This window comes from Chamaea fasciata, unplaced genomic scaffold (assembly GCF_029207755.1).
Source record: "Chamaea fasciata isolate MVZ Bird 193981 ecotype frontalis unplaced genomic scaffold, bChaFas1.0.hap1 SCAF_4, whole genome shotgun sequence".
Lineage (NCBI taxonomy): Eukaryota > Metazoa > Chordata > Aves > Passeriformes > Sylviidae > Chamaea > Chamaea fasciata.
The window spans coordinates 27,260,990-27,275,174 of record NW_027094089.1 but is presented as its reverse complement, the minus strand read 5'-3'; the positions used below and the strand labels follow the sequence as shown (position 1 = coordinate 27,275,174).

Genomic DNA, 14,185 nt, shown 5'->3' with positions numbered 1-14,185 from the left:
TTTTTCTGAAGAGTTTTTAGAAAGCAGAATATCTTCGCAAGCCTTTCCATCCCTCTGGATGGCAATTTCCTGGATACGTGAGAACAGTCTGCATGTATCAACTAAAGTTTTCAGAAATCAATGATCCCATTTGCACTTGTAACCACTGCTCAAAAAATTTTAGGTTAACTTAACAGAAGCATCCTTTCAAGTTTTCCAAGATTCCAGTTTTAAGATGTACCCAAAGAATGAGTGGATTAAGCTGATAATGTTAAAAATCAGGAACATAACCATGAATGATTCAATACAGAAATAATTTAGTCAAAAGCTAAAAAAAAGTATGAGAATTGAAAACCATAGCTGCTATACAGTGTTCCCTGTTTAACTGCCAATAATTTCAGAACAGATCCTCTTCTTGACGCAACCAAACAATACAACAGGGGATTCTGTATTTAGTGGTATGGCAATTTCTTGCCCACACAAACTAGAAAGATATAAAGACTGGGATGTGAAAGATTGGTGCATGGAATTGATACAAAACAGTACTTTTTCCATTACTGTTAAGGCTTGGAAGCCTTGTCTAACTAGAGATGGGAGAGCTGTCATTGCTGCATAATGGCATGCAGTGTTGAGCAAGACATACATTTGGTAAGGGTTATTCCCTCTGTTCTCTCTTACAGCAGGAGAAAAATATTTACATTTTTAAATCTGTTCTCATGAAGAGAGAGTAACAAATCCTGCACATAACTTTCTCGCTCCCCAGCCTGTCATGGAAACATCAAATGGCAAATACTCTCTGAAACTAATGCGCAAAGCAACAATGAAGTATCTTTCATAATGATGAAATTAAATACAATATAGGACATAATTTACACCGTTTTGGTCCAGTGACAGTTTTATTTGCTTATCAGTGTTTCTAGAAATAAACTGAACCAATGAGTTTCCAGAAAGGAAATAACAAAACATTTTACAAAAAGGGGAAAATAAGTAGACTTAGCTGTCTGTAACAGTCATTGTTACAAATTTCTATTAAAACTCTCATTAAATAGAAACTCAAGTGACTGCTTGGTATATCTGCAAGACACAGAAACACCTCTCATGAAATAACACGCTTTTTTCCAGGTATCAGTAATAAAATAACCACATGAATATTCAGTGCTCTCAGAAATACAAAAAGCCCCCATGCAGTTACACTGATAAGAGGAATTACCCTGAGCTACATTAGCACAACTCCAAAACCAATTTAAAAAACTCTTCTGTGAGGTTGTTTTTAACAGACAATGGTAAACTCCTATTTAAAGCACAAATTTATTACCAATCTGACTCACTGTTTCGCCCCAAGACCAGTTACACCAGCACAAACAGAATCCACTGCGGGTGGCAAAACAGTGTTTCAGCAGACTTTGCAGATGAAAATACCTCAGGCTGGGATTCAACAAATGCTCCAGCTGTAACAGGGGACTTGAAAACAACGTAACTCTGTTTCTCTTGCCTGCAAATACTACCTTCTCAAGTTAGTTTTGAATGATGAAAATTCTCAACCATTTACCCTCTCTAAAACAGTAGGCTACTATTGTAGCCATCATTAGTTTTACCTCAGGCTGGCAATTCCGAGTTCTGGTCTTCTCCTTGTTTTTGGAAAAAACAAATGGTGTCTTTATCTTCAAAAAGATGCTAGCTGACATCCTCAAGTGATTTGCTGCTACAGTTATCAGGACAGTGATGTATTTATTTTATGATACTTTACAATTTCAGTAAATATGCAGTATGTTTTAACTTGGAGGAAGAGTATGCTCTAGCAAAGACTACCTACTTCCATAAAATGCTAACATAAAAATAAATTTTAAAAAGTACCCTTGTTTTCTGTTCATCTCAAACCTACCCTTTTTTGTTTGAAGAAGGCAAAGAAAAAAAAAATCTAGCCCAGCCAAAATGCATTCACATTCGTAGTGATGAGTTTACCAAAGTAAATTTTCCAAAAATCTGGAGGAAAAGTGCTTTCCACAAACTGAAATAAAATTTGAAGTATTTTGTAGTATTAAAGCAGCAACCACAATTAATAAATAAAACCTATTAGCTCAGTCCTGCAGGCTCTCAAAAATCCTGAAGTGAAGTTCAAGATTGACAAACCATTTCACACACCATTTGATGCACCCCATTTTCCTACATTTTAGCTGCAAACATCAGCAAGAACAGCTATTTGCTGTTCTCTTCCATCTGTTGGCTTGCATAATTATATACAAAACTGTGACCCTGTTCACTAAAGTGTCTGATTATCCATTTCCCTGGTCTCCGTGATTTCATGCTATTATCTTGTTGACTTTAAGGTGATTTTAAAATAAGGTTAGAAGTTAAGTACCTTCCTGAATCAGAGCCTGGAAAATTCCCGCAATGCATGCTTCATAAGAGTAAGAAAAGCTTGGTAGCTTACAGTAAGAGCAATTATTTCACATTAAAACTATTTTTATCTAAATATGTTTTATAAAGTATCCAAAATACATGTTTCATTGTAATTCTCATCTATGTCACAACTTCAGAATAATATTTTACTGTCCTCAAACCACTAGTGACAATCTATTATTTTAAATTTTGCAATGTCTTTTCCAACAAGTATTATGGCAAATCTCCAGTTGAAGTATTTCTCTTCTGATGTAGGATTTGATAAATTTCTCGATCCCTGAGGCTTTTTTTTTTCCCCCTAGAAGGAACTTCTGAGTCAAACCAGTACCACAGTGTAATTAAGATGGCATGTTAAGCTGATGTTTGCACAGGAAACTACTGAACTGCCTGAATTGCTGTCATGTTCCTTTGCATGGTACAACAAAACAATTTAAGAATCAAAACAAAATGCAAAGAAACTTCTCACAGCAGCATACAGGACAAATAAGGGCAGTACAGCCAGCACTATAAAATGAAGGCCCTGCCAAGGAATGAGATGTAGCTAGCAGAGTATCTCCTACAGCTTGGCATTGGGGCACTTTATGTTCCATAGGCAAAAGACAAGAAAGTATATTAATGTATTTTTTACCTCGGCAGACAAATCCATTTCTGTATCAGAAACAGTGTAACCAGCAGGACTGGGGAAAAGGATTGGCATTGATGAGGTCACACCTCAGAGTCCTGTGATGCTCCAGAGTCCCCTCACAAGGGGCACCTGCTGAGCCCCTCACTTCAAAAAGGACTTTCAAGTGCAGGACCATGTCCAGAGAAGGACAACAAGGCTCATGAAGCATCTAGAGATCATGTCTTCTGAGAAACACATGGGGGTGCTCATCCTGGAGAACTGGAGGCTCAGGGGAATCTCACTGCCCTCTGCAATTGCCTGAAAGGAGCTTGTTAGTAAAGTGGCATCCAGTATCTTCTACTGTGCCTACAGGGGGAAGACCCAAGGAAATGACCTTATGCTTGAGACAGGTGACATTCAGATTAGATATTTTAAACTATTTTTTTCTTGTTAGAATGGTCAGGCACTGGAACAGGTTGCCCAGGGGAGGTGGTGCAGTCACCATCCCTTCCTTGGAGGCGTTTTAGAGGAGCCTGGGTCTAGCACTGGGTAATGGGGTTTAGGGCTTGCACTGGTAAATGCTGGGTTGACAGCTGGACTTGGTGACCTAAAGGATCTCTTCCAACTTAGAGGATTCTGTGTTTTCTTTGAATTTTGTCAGTCTATCTATCTTCCCCTGCAATGGAGTAAGTGGATGCAAAGCACTGATAGGCTCAAATTCAAATTTCAAAAACCGACCTATGTAGCACATTCTCTTTCAGAGTACAACCATCCATTCTGGTAACATAATTAGCTCAAGGGTTTTGTCTTTTAGAGACATAACAAATTACCACTGTTGAGTAATTCAACTCTTTCTCTAGGAATACATTCTTGTAGCATGGCCAAGTTCCAACTGGAGAGATGCTGCGCTGGTTTCAAAGGCTATCTAGCATCAAAAACAAGCTTTACACACCCTACCTAAACTAACACAACATGGCTAAAGATTCTAAGTAAGGAAACAAACGAAAAAAAAGTCCAACCAAATACTTCTTAGTATCATGCAAACATACAATTAAAATTTACCATCTTCAGAAAGCTGTCCCAATAGTTTTGTAAGCATTTAAGTTTACAGAGTCATGCAAGTCACCAGTTTACTAAATATTCAGTGGTCAAGTAAATGCTAAGGATAAACAAAGAAACCTAGTTACACTGCAGAAGACAAATGAGCATTACTGAGTTTAAGAAATATTTACAAAACTCCCTTGTATGAACACTACCTAAGACGGGAATGCTGAATGTAATTCTGCAGTACTGTACACAATATTGCAATGAGCAGCACCACAGCCAAGCAGCACAGCTGCAGCACTGCTGCTGGTACCTACACGCTCAGAGCTCTCACTCCACCAACCACAGCCGGAGCCAGCTGACACCACCATTCCTAGATGTTTTGCTCTAGTGTTCAGGAAATGGTTTGGATCAGACACCCCTTAGGGTTCAAGAGCTATGACAAAAATGTTCAGTGTAAATGTTCTACCACTCTCAATCAGGCTAATTTATTTCTTCTGGAGTTTTTCCTATAAATCTTTAGCTTATCCTGCAAGCAGAATGAGGTCACCAGGCATGACCATGATCTTACTCCTGAAAAATACGGTAACCAAGGAAAATCAGAGACATACTTAATGATGACTGTGAATTGTAAATATAGTAAGAATTTTAGTCAGTATTGATTTCTTTGGCATGTTTGACATGGAATTTCCTCTAGATGCTTTGTATTTAAGAAGGAAAATGGGGGGGGGGGTTGTGCTGTACTGCTAATTTCATAAAAGATTACTTTTACTGCTTTTATAGCAATTGGCTAAACAGTTACAGAAGCTACAGAAACATCAATACCTTTTTTCAGCCACTTTTGATCTTTCTCAGAAAAATCTAAAAGTCAATCTTTGCTCACAAGGGAAGTAGTGTCAAAAATTAATGAAATACATTAATTTATTTAGATCAGTGGAGAAGAAGCAAGATATAACACAGAAAGCAAAAACCATTATTTTTTCCCCCTTATTTCCTTATCGTTCAAAAGGGGGAAAAACCAAAGGTCTTGTAGTTTCAATGAAGGAAATAGTTTTTACTTTTTCCTTAAAATCTTGAAAAAACCCCAGAGGTAGTATCAAAAAGAAAGTGATCTACTACTTCTTTTTCTGTCTTAATTCATTTAGATCAAATTCTATAGTTCTCAAACTACTGACTTTTCAAACTTCAAAAAATGCCACTACAGAATGGGTGAGCTTATAAAGTAAGTAGAAGTTACTCTTAAAATATGAAGATAAATACTTGAAATACCATTTTTTCTTAAGCTATTAACAATTATTTCATACAAGCTAACCTTTTTGGGGACTTCTTTATAAATACTATTTATAAGAATTCTCTTTTGCTTCTCTCATTTTGTATATCCTGCTCTTTATTTTTCAGCTGAGGAAGTAAAAAATGTAAAACCTTTTAAAAAGTATGACACAAAATTACATCTTAAAAACTCACAAAAACTCAGTTAAAAAAACTTAGTCTTTATACATCTCAGATGTACACGTGCATTAGGAGTGCATGTCAAGAAACTATGTACACTCCACTGAGAAAACACAAATCAAATCAAGACTAAGAAATTAACACAAAACATAATGCTACCACACCACGAATACTTCTGAAGTTTATTTTAGATTTCTGGATAGTTAACCATAATGCAACATTCATGAAAATTCTGACTTTAGGAAGGTAAATACTGCCTTCTTGAAGTACAAAAGGTACATGTAATGTACATATTTGTAGATATAATATATTATGAATTAAGAATCCATAAAGAATCCAACAAAGAATCCACATCTGCATAATTAGCAGCAGCCATGTAAGTACTTTCCCCTTGTTCTTAATTTGCCTGAAAAAAACCATTGGCATCTCCTTTTTTTTGGCAACAGCTACATATCTTTTGCTAACACAACTTGCTGCTGACCTGAGATGACCCACACAACTTATACTAAGTCCAGTAATACCGTAAATGCTGTTTTAACAGAAATGACCTGCTATTTGCACCAAGGCTACATGCTCCTAAATAGAGGGCAGTGTAACTCCCCAAGTTGTCAATTTTAGCGTGTGTGCACAATTAGTGTAAGTAGCCTAAAACAGGCAACTCACACAATGGATTATTATATTTCTTTGTGGTTATTTTTGCCATGAATTTAAATAGAAGTATAATGAGTATGGTATTCCATATCCAAATTATAAAGCAAGATTATATTACTTTATTATTAGTGTGATAATCTATAACAACTCCCATTACAGTTTGGGGAAGTCCTGTAATTTAATGCTGACCTGAACCATGAGTGATTTTTTTAACCTCTTAATTTCCAAACTTCAACGTTTTCTGCAAGAACTGTCTTTTCTCCATAACTGATTTTAGCACACTGACAGCCACGCCACTCTTCTTTATTGCATGTACCTCATCTTTGCATGACCTTCTCTGTCACACTGACAGTCCACTAACAAAGTTTTATTTCGTCACCAAGAACCAAGAATTTAGTAACTCCTGTGAAAGCTCAAATTTTTTCCCAGTTCACCATAATCCTTAAACTGATGGCAATCAGCAAGAAACAGGAAGAATACTATAGCAGTAGTGCTATCACTAGGAAAAAAGGGTAGAGTCCTACTTGTTCTACCTGACAGCCCTTTTATAAAAAAAAAGGATGATACTACTTTTGTACAAATAAGGATGATATTAGTCTTCTGACTTGTTTCAGAATAGAAATTCCTATGAGAATTCACTGAAAGCTACTTCTAGGAGTTGTCATCTTCTACCAGTATGATCATCTTGTCTGAGGTGAATAATTTTCAATATAACACTACTCAAGTGAGCATAATCTTGTTGAGAGAATAAAAACCAAATAAAAAAAGCCTACCTTCAAAAGCTGCTTGCCAATTGTTGGACTCATCTTCTCGTCCACCATAAGAATGACTATTCCTCTGTCATCCATACCTCGGCGTCCTGCACGACCTGACATTTGAATGTATTCACCTGAAGATATCTACAACAAAATGAGAAAAAGAAATTAACAGACATCAAGAAAATAGCAGCAACACATAATGTGCTAATTACAATTGCAACAGTAAGTAATATGATGTATAAAAGTTGGCAAAGGAGAGTTATCTAATTTATCAAAGAGTAATCCAGATTGCCTCCATCAGTCATAATTACCATGAAGCAACAATATAAATCCATGACTATGAACAATGTAATTCAGCAGTAAAAGTTAACTAATGCTCTTATAGCTCCGTATCATGGTGCATCACTTTAATAAGCACAAAAACTATTTCACTAATGGTTTTTATAATGGAATGTTGCTGAGCATGCTGGAGAAATAATAGATCTTCAGTATACTGATAATCCCTCTCCACCATCTTGAGTAATGTATAGTTTCATTCAAATTATTCAAGAGTAATATTAATACACTGCTACTTGCAAAAGGAATATTTTTATGCTTTCCAACTATGAAATGGAAGACTTTACAAAGAACTGGGACATGGAGAAAAGGAAACTGGTTACCTATGTCTCAGCAAGTTATATAAAAGGGGTTTTGTCATCTGTGGAACTGCATTCTCAACAGCTCCCCCAAGTTTCACTTTACGTCAGATTCCAAAAACTAGTTAGGCAAACTGTGCTAAATAATTTCAGAAGCTCCACATTTCTGCTATCTCAAAGGTAACCCACTCTTATATATATACATATATCTTACAGGCAGGCAATCAGAACGAATAGTGAAACTGAACAGCCCAAACTAAGATTGAAGAAATGTTTACTTCTTAACACATAGGTCAAGTCACTTGTTCGGTTTACCACAACTTTCCCACCTCTGAAGGATACTTTGAATGATAAGCTGCGGCTCTTATAAAGCTTTGCCACAATTATTTGCAAGACCTCATTTTTGTTTTAGGTAAACCACATACCTGTTTTTAATGTCTAAAATTTTATGATTATGCAAAAAAACTCTACTGTAAGAAAACAATACTCTTCCAAGGTAAATGACCTATTTTCTTGGGTCTGTCCAAATTAATGATCATTATGATAGGATACGAAGTCCATTTATTCTTAAGAGTTCTATTACACAGAATAAAATATCTGGGTCTCTCAGTTTTGGAAAAAGTATGCAGAAGTCTTAGTCTAATCCAATGTCTGCTGCTAACCTCTATTTGATTCCTTTTGGATGTACCTATTAAACAATCTCATGGATAAACTGAGGAACCTTGTCTTCAGAAATTTGTCTATTAACTATAAATGGATTAGACAGAGATTTTTGAAAGAAAAGATATTTTCTACTACATTGAGGTGAACACATCAAGAGTAAATTTAATCCTAATAAGGGTTAAATAATTCAGTTATCTGACAGAACCTCTTTATTACTTACCCATCGGAAATCTTTCCCATCAAATTTACTGGCACTTGTAAACAGCACAGTTCTGGCTGGCATATTAATTCCCATAGCAAAAGTCTCTGTTGCAAATAAGGCCTAAATAAACAGACTGAAGTTAAGCAAGCAAAATACAAAAAGGGTCTCAAGCAAACATGAAAATAGTCAGAGATTGCTACACAAAACCTCTCTGTATCTTAATGTATCTGTGCAGTCAACACAGGCATATTCACTACTTAAAAACTGGACCAAAACCATCTTTCTGTCGTCCCTTATTTTTCCTGGGAAAGCATGAGAACTAAAGGGATGGGACCATGTGAAAGACTCCAAAAGGAAATAAAATGGAGTGCAATTTATATGAATCAATAATAGTAATTAATTTCAATATTCAAGTTTGCAAGCAGAAAATAGGAGTTAGCTATCCAAAAAACCCACCACAGCTTTCACCCAAGGTTACATTTTTCAGAGTATTTGTCCTTAGAACAACCAACAGTTGGCTTGATAAATGTCCAGTCATTTATGGGAGCAAGATGTAACACAAAATAGTTGAAGAAAGTATTTAAGTTAGACACTCTAAGTTCAAATACTTGTAAATAAAATCTGGAACAATTAAAAATACAGCTGCAACTGTGCAGGTCTCCATTGTAATACTACACACACCCTGAGCTAAGGCATACTTCCTGGATTTTCAGGATTACCAGCCATGTATTCACAACAAACTACGGATGAACATGAAAAATACCTTTATTAGGCCCTCTGAGAAAAGGATTTCTATGGTTTCTTTTAAGATAGGAAGCAAACCACCGTGATGAATACCAATTCCTCGCTTCAGAAGGGGAAGCACATGTTCAACCTGAGAAGAAACATACAAAAGACCAGCAAACATATTTTAGCATTTGTTACTAAAACTTCTATGGAAAGCTTCAACACTGCTCTTAGGGTTCATGTAATTCACTATTTCCCAATTTAAAATAAAATAACTACCCCTTCCATCTTGTAGTATTCTGCTTAGAAGCTTGTATTTTTCCACTGTAAAGATGGGAAAACATCACTATGCTTGGTCATTATACCATAAATTAGATTGCAGATGCATCAGTGCAACTTTCTGAAAGCCTCAGTAATCAATAACTGCTAAGTGCATACTGCACTCCCACTTCAGCTATTTCCAGACCGTTTTAACCCAGGTCTATCTCTTTACAAACTCCTGTGTTTACTTAAAAACATAATTGGAAAAAATAAAACAAGGGGTACGAACTCCACTGTTAATTCTGGCATATGTCAGTCATCTGCTAGAATTGCAACTGGAAAGAATCCTTATCACCTCTTTCATAATGACAAGAAGCAATGCCGGAGATACTAAAACCTGGGGAGATGAATGAGATTATCCAGTTTTATAATATCTGTACCCTCTACAAAACAGTCACAGCTTCACAAGTTGCAGAAAACAGGATAGCAGCAATTCAACTCTATTCAAAAGAACCCTTTTCAATCTCCACTCACCTGAGGAAGCTTTTTGTCTTCATCAGAGAGACAATCAATTGCATTATTGAAGACTTCTTCAACCATTTTTTTTTCTTCACCTAAGAAGGCAATTAGTAAGTTATTACAAAATGCAGGACACTAATATCAGATGCAAATAAAGTGATACCACATTCTAATATTTATGAAATTGTACAATAAAAATTGAGTGAAATACTCTGAAATCGACACAAAACGACCCACACTGGGTCAGGCTGAAGACTTGATCAAGACTTTAATAAGCCTAGAGGAGTCAGATGGTAACCAGAAGCAGACTATCAGGACAAATAAAACTAGAACAAACCTTTCAGAGTAATTCAAACTTCAGCTACTTCCAAGCTTGAGATTTATCAGTCATACGTGCTCCATGCCTATTTCATAAGCCCGCCCTGTTCGTCTTCCACCTACTAGTCCCTGTCTACATGGACATACAGTTTCTTTCTTCCTTGTTAACTCTCAAAGCTTACACTCTTTCCACTAAGTAGTATGAATATCAAGAATATACATTCAAATGTGTGATTCTGAAGAAAACATGAAAATGCACCTCTGCATTTACACAGATCTTTAAATTTACTGACAGAAACACCTGCTCTGTTCTGCCACACTGAATCAAAATGTGTAAAGGCTGGAGCAAGTAAGCAGGCAAGAACCCTGAACAGCTCACAAACATGAAACAGTATGTTGATTTACAACAAATTCCTTATTTTTGTTAAAACTCTTTAGCTTTCCAAGAAGCAATGAGCTTCAACTTATTTGCAAAGCTTGGTCTTAGTCCAAGATGAAAAAAAACTTCTTTGTTTATGTTTTGTTTTATACTTTGAGAAGCAAGGGTAAGAAGGAAATAAAGAAAAATGGATTGCATTGTTGAGAAAGAAGAGTCTAGTGATTTGTTATACAGTCGTTTGGACTTGAGAGTATACTATTTTTCTAATGAACCTAACATGAAAATTTTGGGAAATATTTTTTTATGATCAGTCTTCTCCCATTATGAACAGAATTTTCTAGAAACCCTTGTGTTATTATTACAATAAATAGCATACTGGAGGCAAGAAATAGAGTTTTAAATCAATTAACAGTTTCACATTGTGATGACCAAGGACTGCACACCAATACATTCCTACTGAATACAGCTTAAGATACCATCACAGTAAATGAAAAAAGCAGTATGTGTTTTGCTTTTGCTTTTACACAAAATTTTCAACAGGAAAAGTAATATTTCACAACAAACTACATCTGTGAATAGAATTCGACTGGATTTCTATACCTGTATTGAAATCTAACTTTGTCATCTGAAGTGCATAGGCTTCACAGTCTTTCTTACTGAAGCTGAAAATAATCACAGGTTGGAAATTCCTTTCCATGATCATCTTCACAATCTTAAAAACATTTGAAGGACCTGCAGAAAGATTCCATTAAGTTAAATTAGATTTTACAACAAAAAGTATCTTATTGAGTAATTGAGACACAAGCACAACTTGCACAGAACTTAGAAAAAAATTTATACCAAAAATTACCTCAGAACGGCTTCAAACTCACCTTTAATTCCTCCTTTCCTGCCTTTCTGATCCCCTTTTGCTATGTCTCCTGCATCTCTAAGCACTTGCATTGCTGTATTAAAATTATCTTCTCTGAAATCTCCCTAGATGTAAAACACAACCTTTGTAAATAGCTACTTAGAAGCCCACTGAAAAATACTTAGCACTTTGCACAGCCAGTACCATTACCCCATATATACACAAGTAAAATTACAAAAACCATGCACAAGCTATCAAAAGAGTTTACTAGGTCAGTGTCACAGCTCAAAATTACACTGGTGTGTCTCTGAAGTTAGTGCCCATCATTCTATCCACCACACCACTCACCATGCCAGACCTGCTGAGAGTACCAAAACCGACTTTTAGGAATGCCCACATACAACCACACTGCCCAATGAAGACCTATCTTCAAGTGCAGCACTACTGTTTATGGTATTAGCTACTGCTGAGCAAGCTAATGATAAATTTCAAACAAGTTTTTAGTTCAAAAACACCTAAAGAAACAAAAATATTTTGCTCCCTTGACTAAAGTCAAATTTACATGCCACTACATTTTCTTTTGAGAAACAGTACAAGAAACATCTACTACTTTGCAGATTTACAGAAAGCAGCATGCATTTTAGAAAACAAGCAAGGATGTAGCCACTTAAGACATCTCAGGGAAGTATTACTAGCTGATTGCATGACATTAGATATTAAAACCAATTTCTTGTATAAGACTCCAAAAATCTAAACACAATTCAGAGATAACCATCACTCACTTGAACTTAATTTTAACAAAAACATCCTTTATACAGACTATCCAAATTTTGCAAGAGCTCAAGCTTTTGACTATTAAGTGAGGAAAACAATTTTACAGACAAACTGAGCATTCCTTACATTTTCATCAACAACCAGATGGAGTCCATCTCCTCCTGCTGGAAATATATAATGCTGCAGTGGAGTGGGTCGATAGTCAGTGTAAATCACATGACAAGGCTATAAAGAAGAAATTCACATAAATATTTGTAATTGCATTGTAATATCACTTGATGGAAAATCCAATACATTACTATTAAAATAAAATTTTGTAAAAACCAGAAAGTAAGGCTTTCAGAAACTAAGACAACAAATTTTCATTCCTGAATATGGATTTTGTACTAATGACGTTTCTTAAGAAAATGAAAGTTGGCAAATGTTTTATAACGCAACTTGGCTACAAAAATTCTTTCTCATGAAAACAAATAGTAAAGATAGCCAGTATTTCTTCCAGCACTATGAGACAGACTTGAAATATTAACATCTTCAAAGGAAAACGTGTTAATTTGTACTTTGTAAAAAAAGCCTGAAATATTATTGAAACACCTAAGAAAGACTCATAGTGGACTTTCACAAGCATTTAAGATTTTGATGCATGGAAAAGGCTTGTTTAGGGAAAAAAACCCACCACTTCCTTTAAAACGTTAAATATTATATAAATCTGCATTTAAAGAGCTCACAATCTAATGGTCTGCAACACAAAGTCAAGTAGACATCTTTCATATTATACTCCATCACAAACAACATAAGAATCAACCTCCAGGATATTTTTAAAACTGGACCAACCTCTTCTTGATGAAAAATTCCCCAGTTCTAATTCACAAAGTCTTTGCCATAAACATATGTCTCAGAAAAAAACAGAACAGAATTTAAAAATTAAAGGTTACAGGACAGGACAGATCTCTTAAATGATACTCTTCTCACTTGTTTGCAAGCACATATAGTATTTCCTATGGATTTAAGATTTGCTTTTGATTTATACAAGGCCTTTTACAGAGCTCCTGAGCCGAATTCTCCCAATAACTTCCTCTCTATCAGCCCTCAGAAAATCACTCTATGTTCACTATGTTTCATAACTCAAAATGTTTTCTGAAATCAGGCAGGTGCCTAAATAATTGTGGAAAATAAACATTAGGAAACAGCTCTAATGTTGCCATTCAGAAGCAACAGCCAGTATACCTGCAAAAGTAGGAATATAGCTACAGAAGCCAGGAGTGATCTACACTATCACCAGAAGCAATAAAATTACTAAAAGGATACACAGAGGTCCAGTTATCAACCAAAGAGACGGTATTATGTCACAAAACAAAAAGCACAGAGGTACAGTGTATCAGAAATATAACCTGTTTGTGAAGATGACAGATCCATTCAGCAAACTGACGGGCATTTGGAATGGTTGCAGAAAGGAACACATAATGTACATTATCAGGAAGCAAAATAATAGTCTCTTCCCAAACCACACCACGTTCTGAAAATGGGAAGACATATGGGAAATGTATGTGAATAAAGTATGTTTCTCATCCCTGAAGCCAAAGCACAGCATGCTTAAAAACAAAGTAAGACAAAAAAACCCCCAAATCTCCTCTACACATGTGGGGTATATTAAATGCCCTCAAAGTCATTTCTGCTTTGGTGAAGAAAATTCAAACTGCAATGCATATTTATATAAATTCAGTAGGAAACAAATTATGAATTATTTATACAAAAAGATGACAGATTTTAAAAGAGAAAACAAGACCTAATATTTCAAAAGAAAAGGAAATTTTTCTTGGGCAAAAAATTTCAAAGATTTGAAAACAAAAAGAGTACATATAGGCTACCTGTATCTCTCATGTAGTGAATTTCATCAAAAATAACCCATGCAACTTCACGCATAACCTCAGAACCTCTGTAAAGCATACTCCTCAAGATCTAGAAAAGTAAGCAAA

General features: G+C 35.6%; 1 protein-coding gene across 2 annotated transcripts in view; it reads right to left on the bottom strand.

Annotated features, from left to right (window-relative positions):
* MTREX (Mtr4 exosome RNA helicase) overlaps positions 1-14,185 on the bottom strand; it is a 44,225-nt gene that overhangs the window by 22,889 nt on the left and 7,151 nt on the right. For both annotated transcript variants that reach the window (XM_066181155.1, XM_066181154.1), the window contains exons 7-15: positions 14,078-14,168; positions 13,601-13,725; positions 12,339-12,437; positions 11,461-11,563; positions 11,189-11,320; positions 9,907-9,986; positions 9,149-9,259; positions 8,404-8,505; positions 6,901-7,026 (exon numbers count right to left, since the gene is read on the bottom strand). In XM_066181155.1, coding sequence (XP_066037252.1) covers positions 6,901-7,026; positions 8,404-8,505; positions 9,149-9,259; positions 9,907-9,986; positions 11,189-11,320; positions 11,461-11,563; positions 12,339-12,437; positions 13,601-13,725; positions 14,078-14,168 — 969 coding nt within the window. The remainder of the gene's footprint in view (positions 1-6,900; positions 7,027-8,403; positions 8,506-9,148; positions 9,260-9,906; positions 9,987-11,188; positions 11,321-11,460; positions 11,564-12,338; positions 12,438-13,600; positions 13,726-14,077; positions 14,169-14,185) is intronic.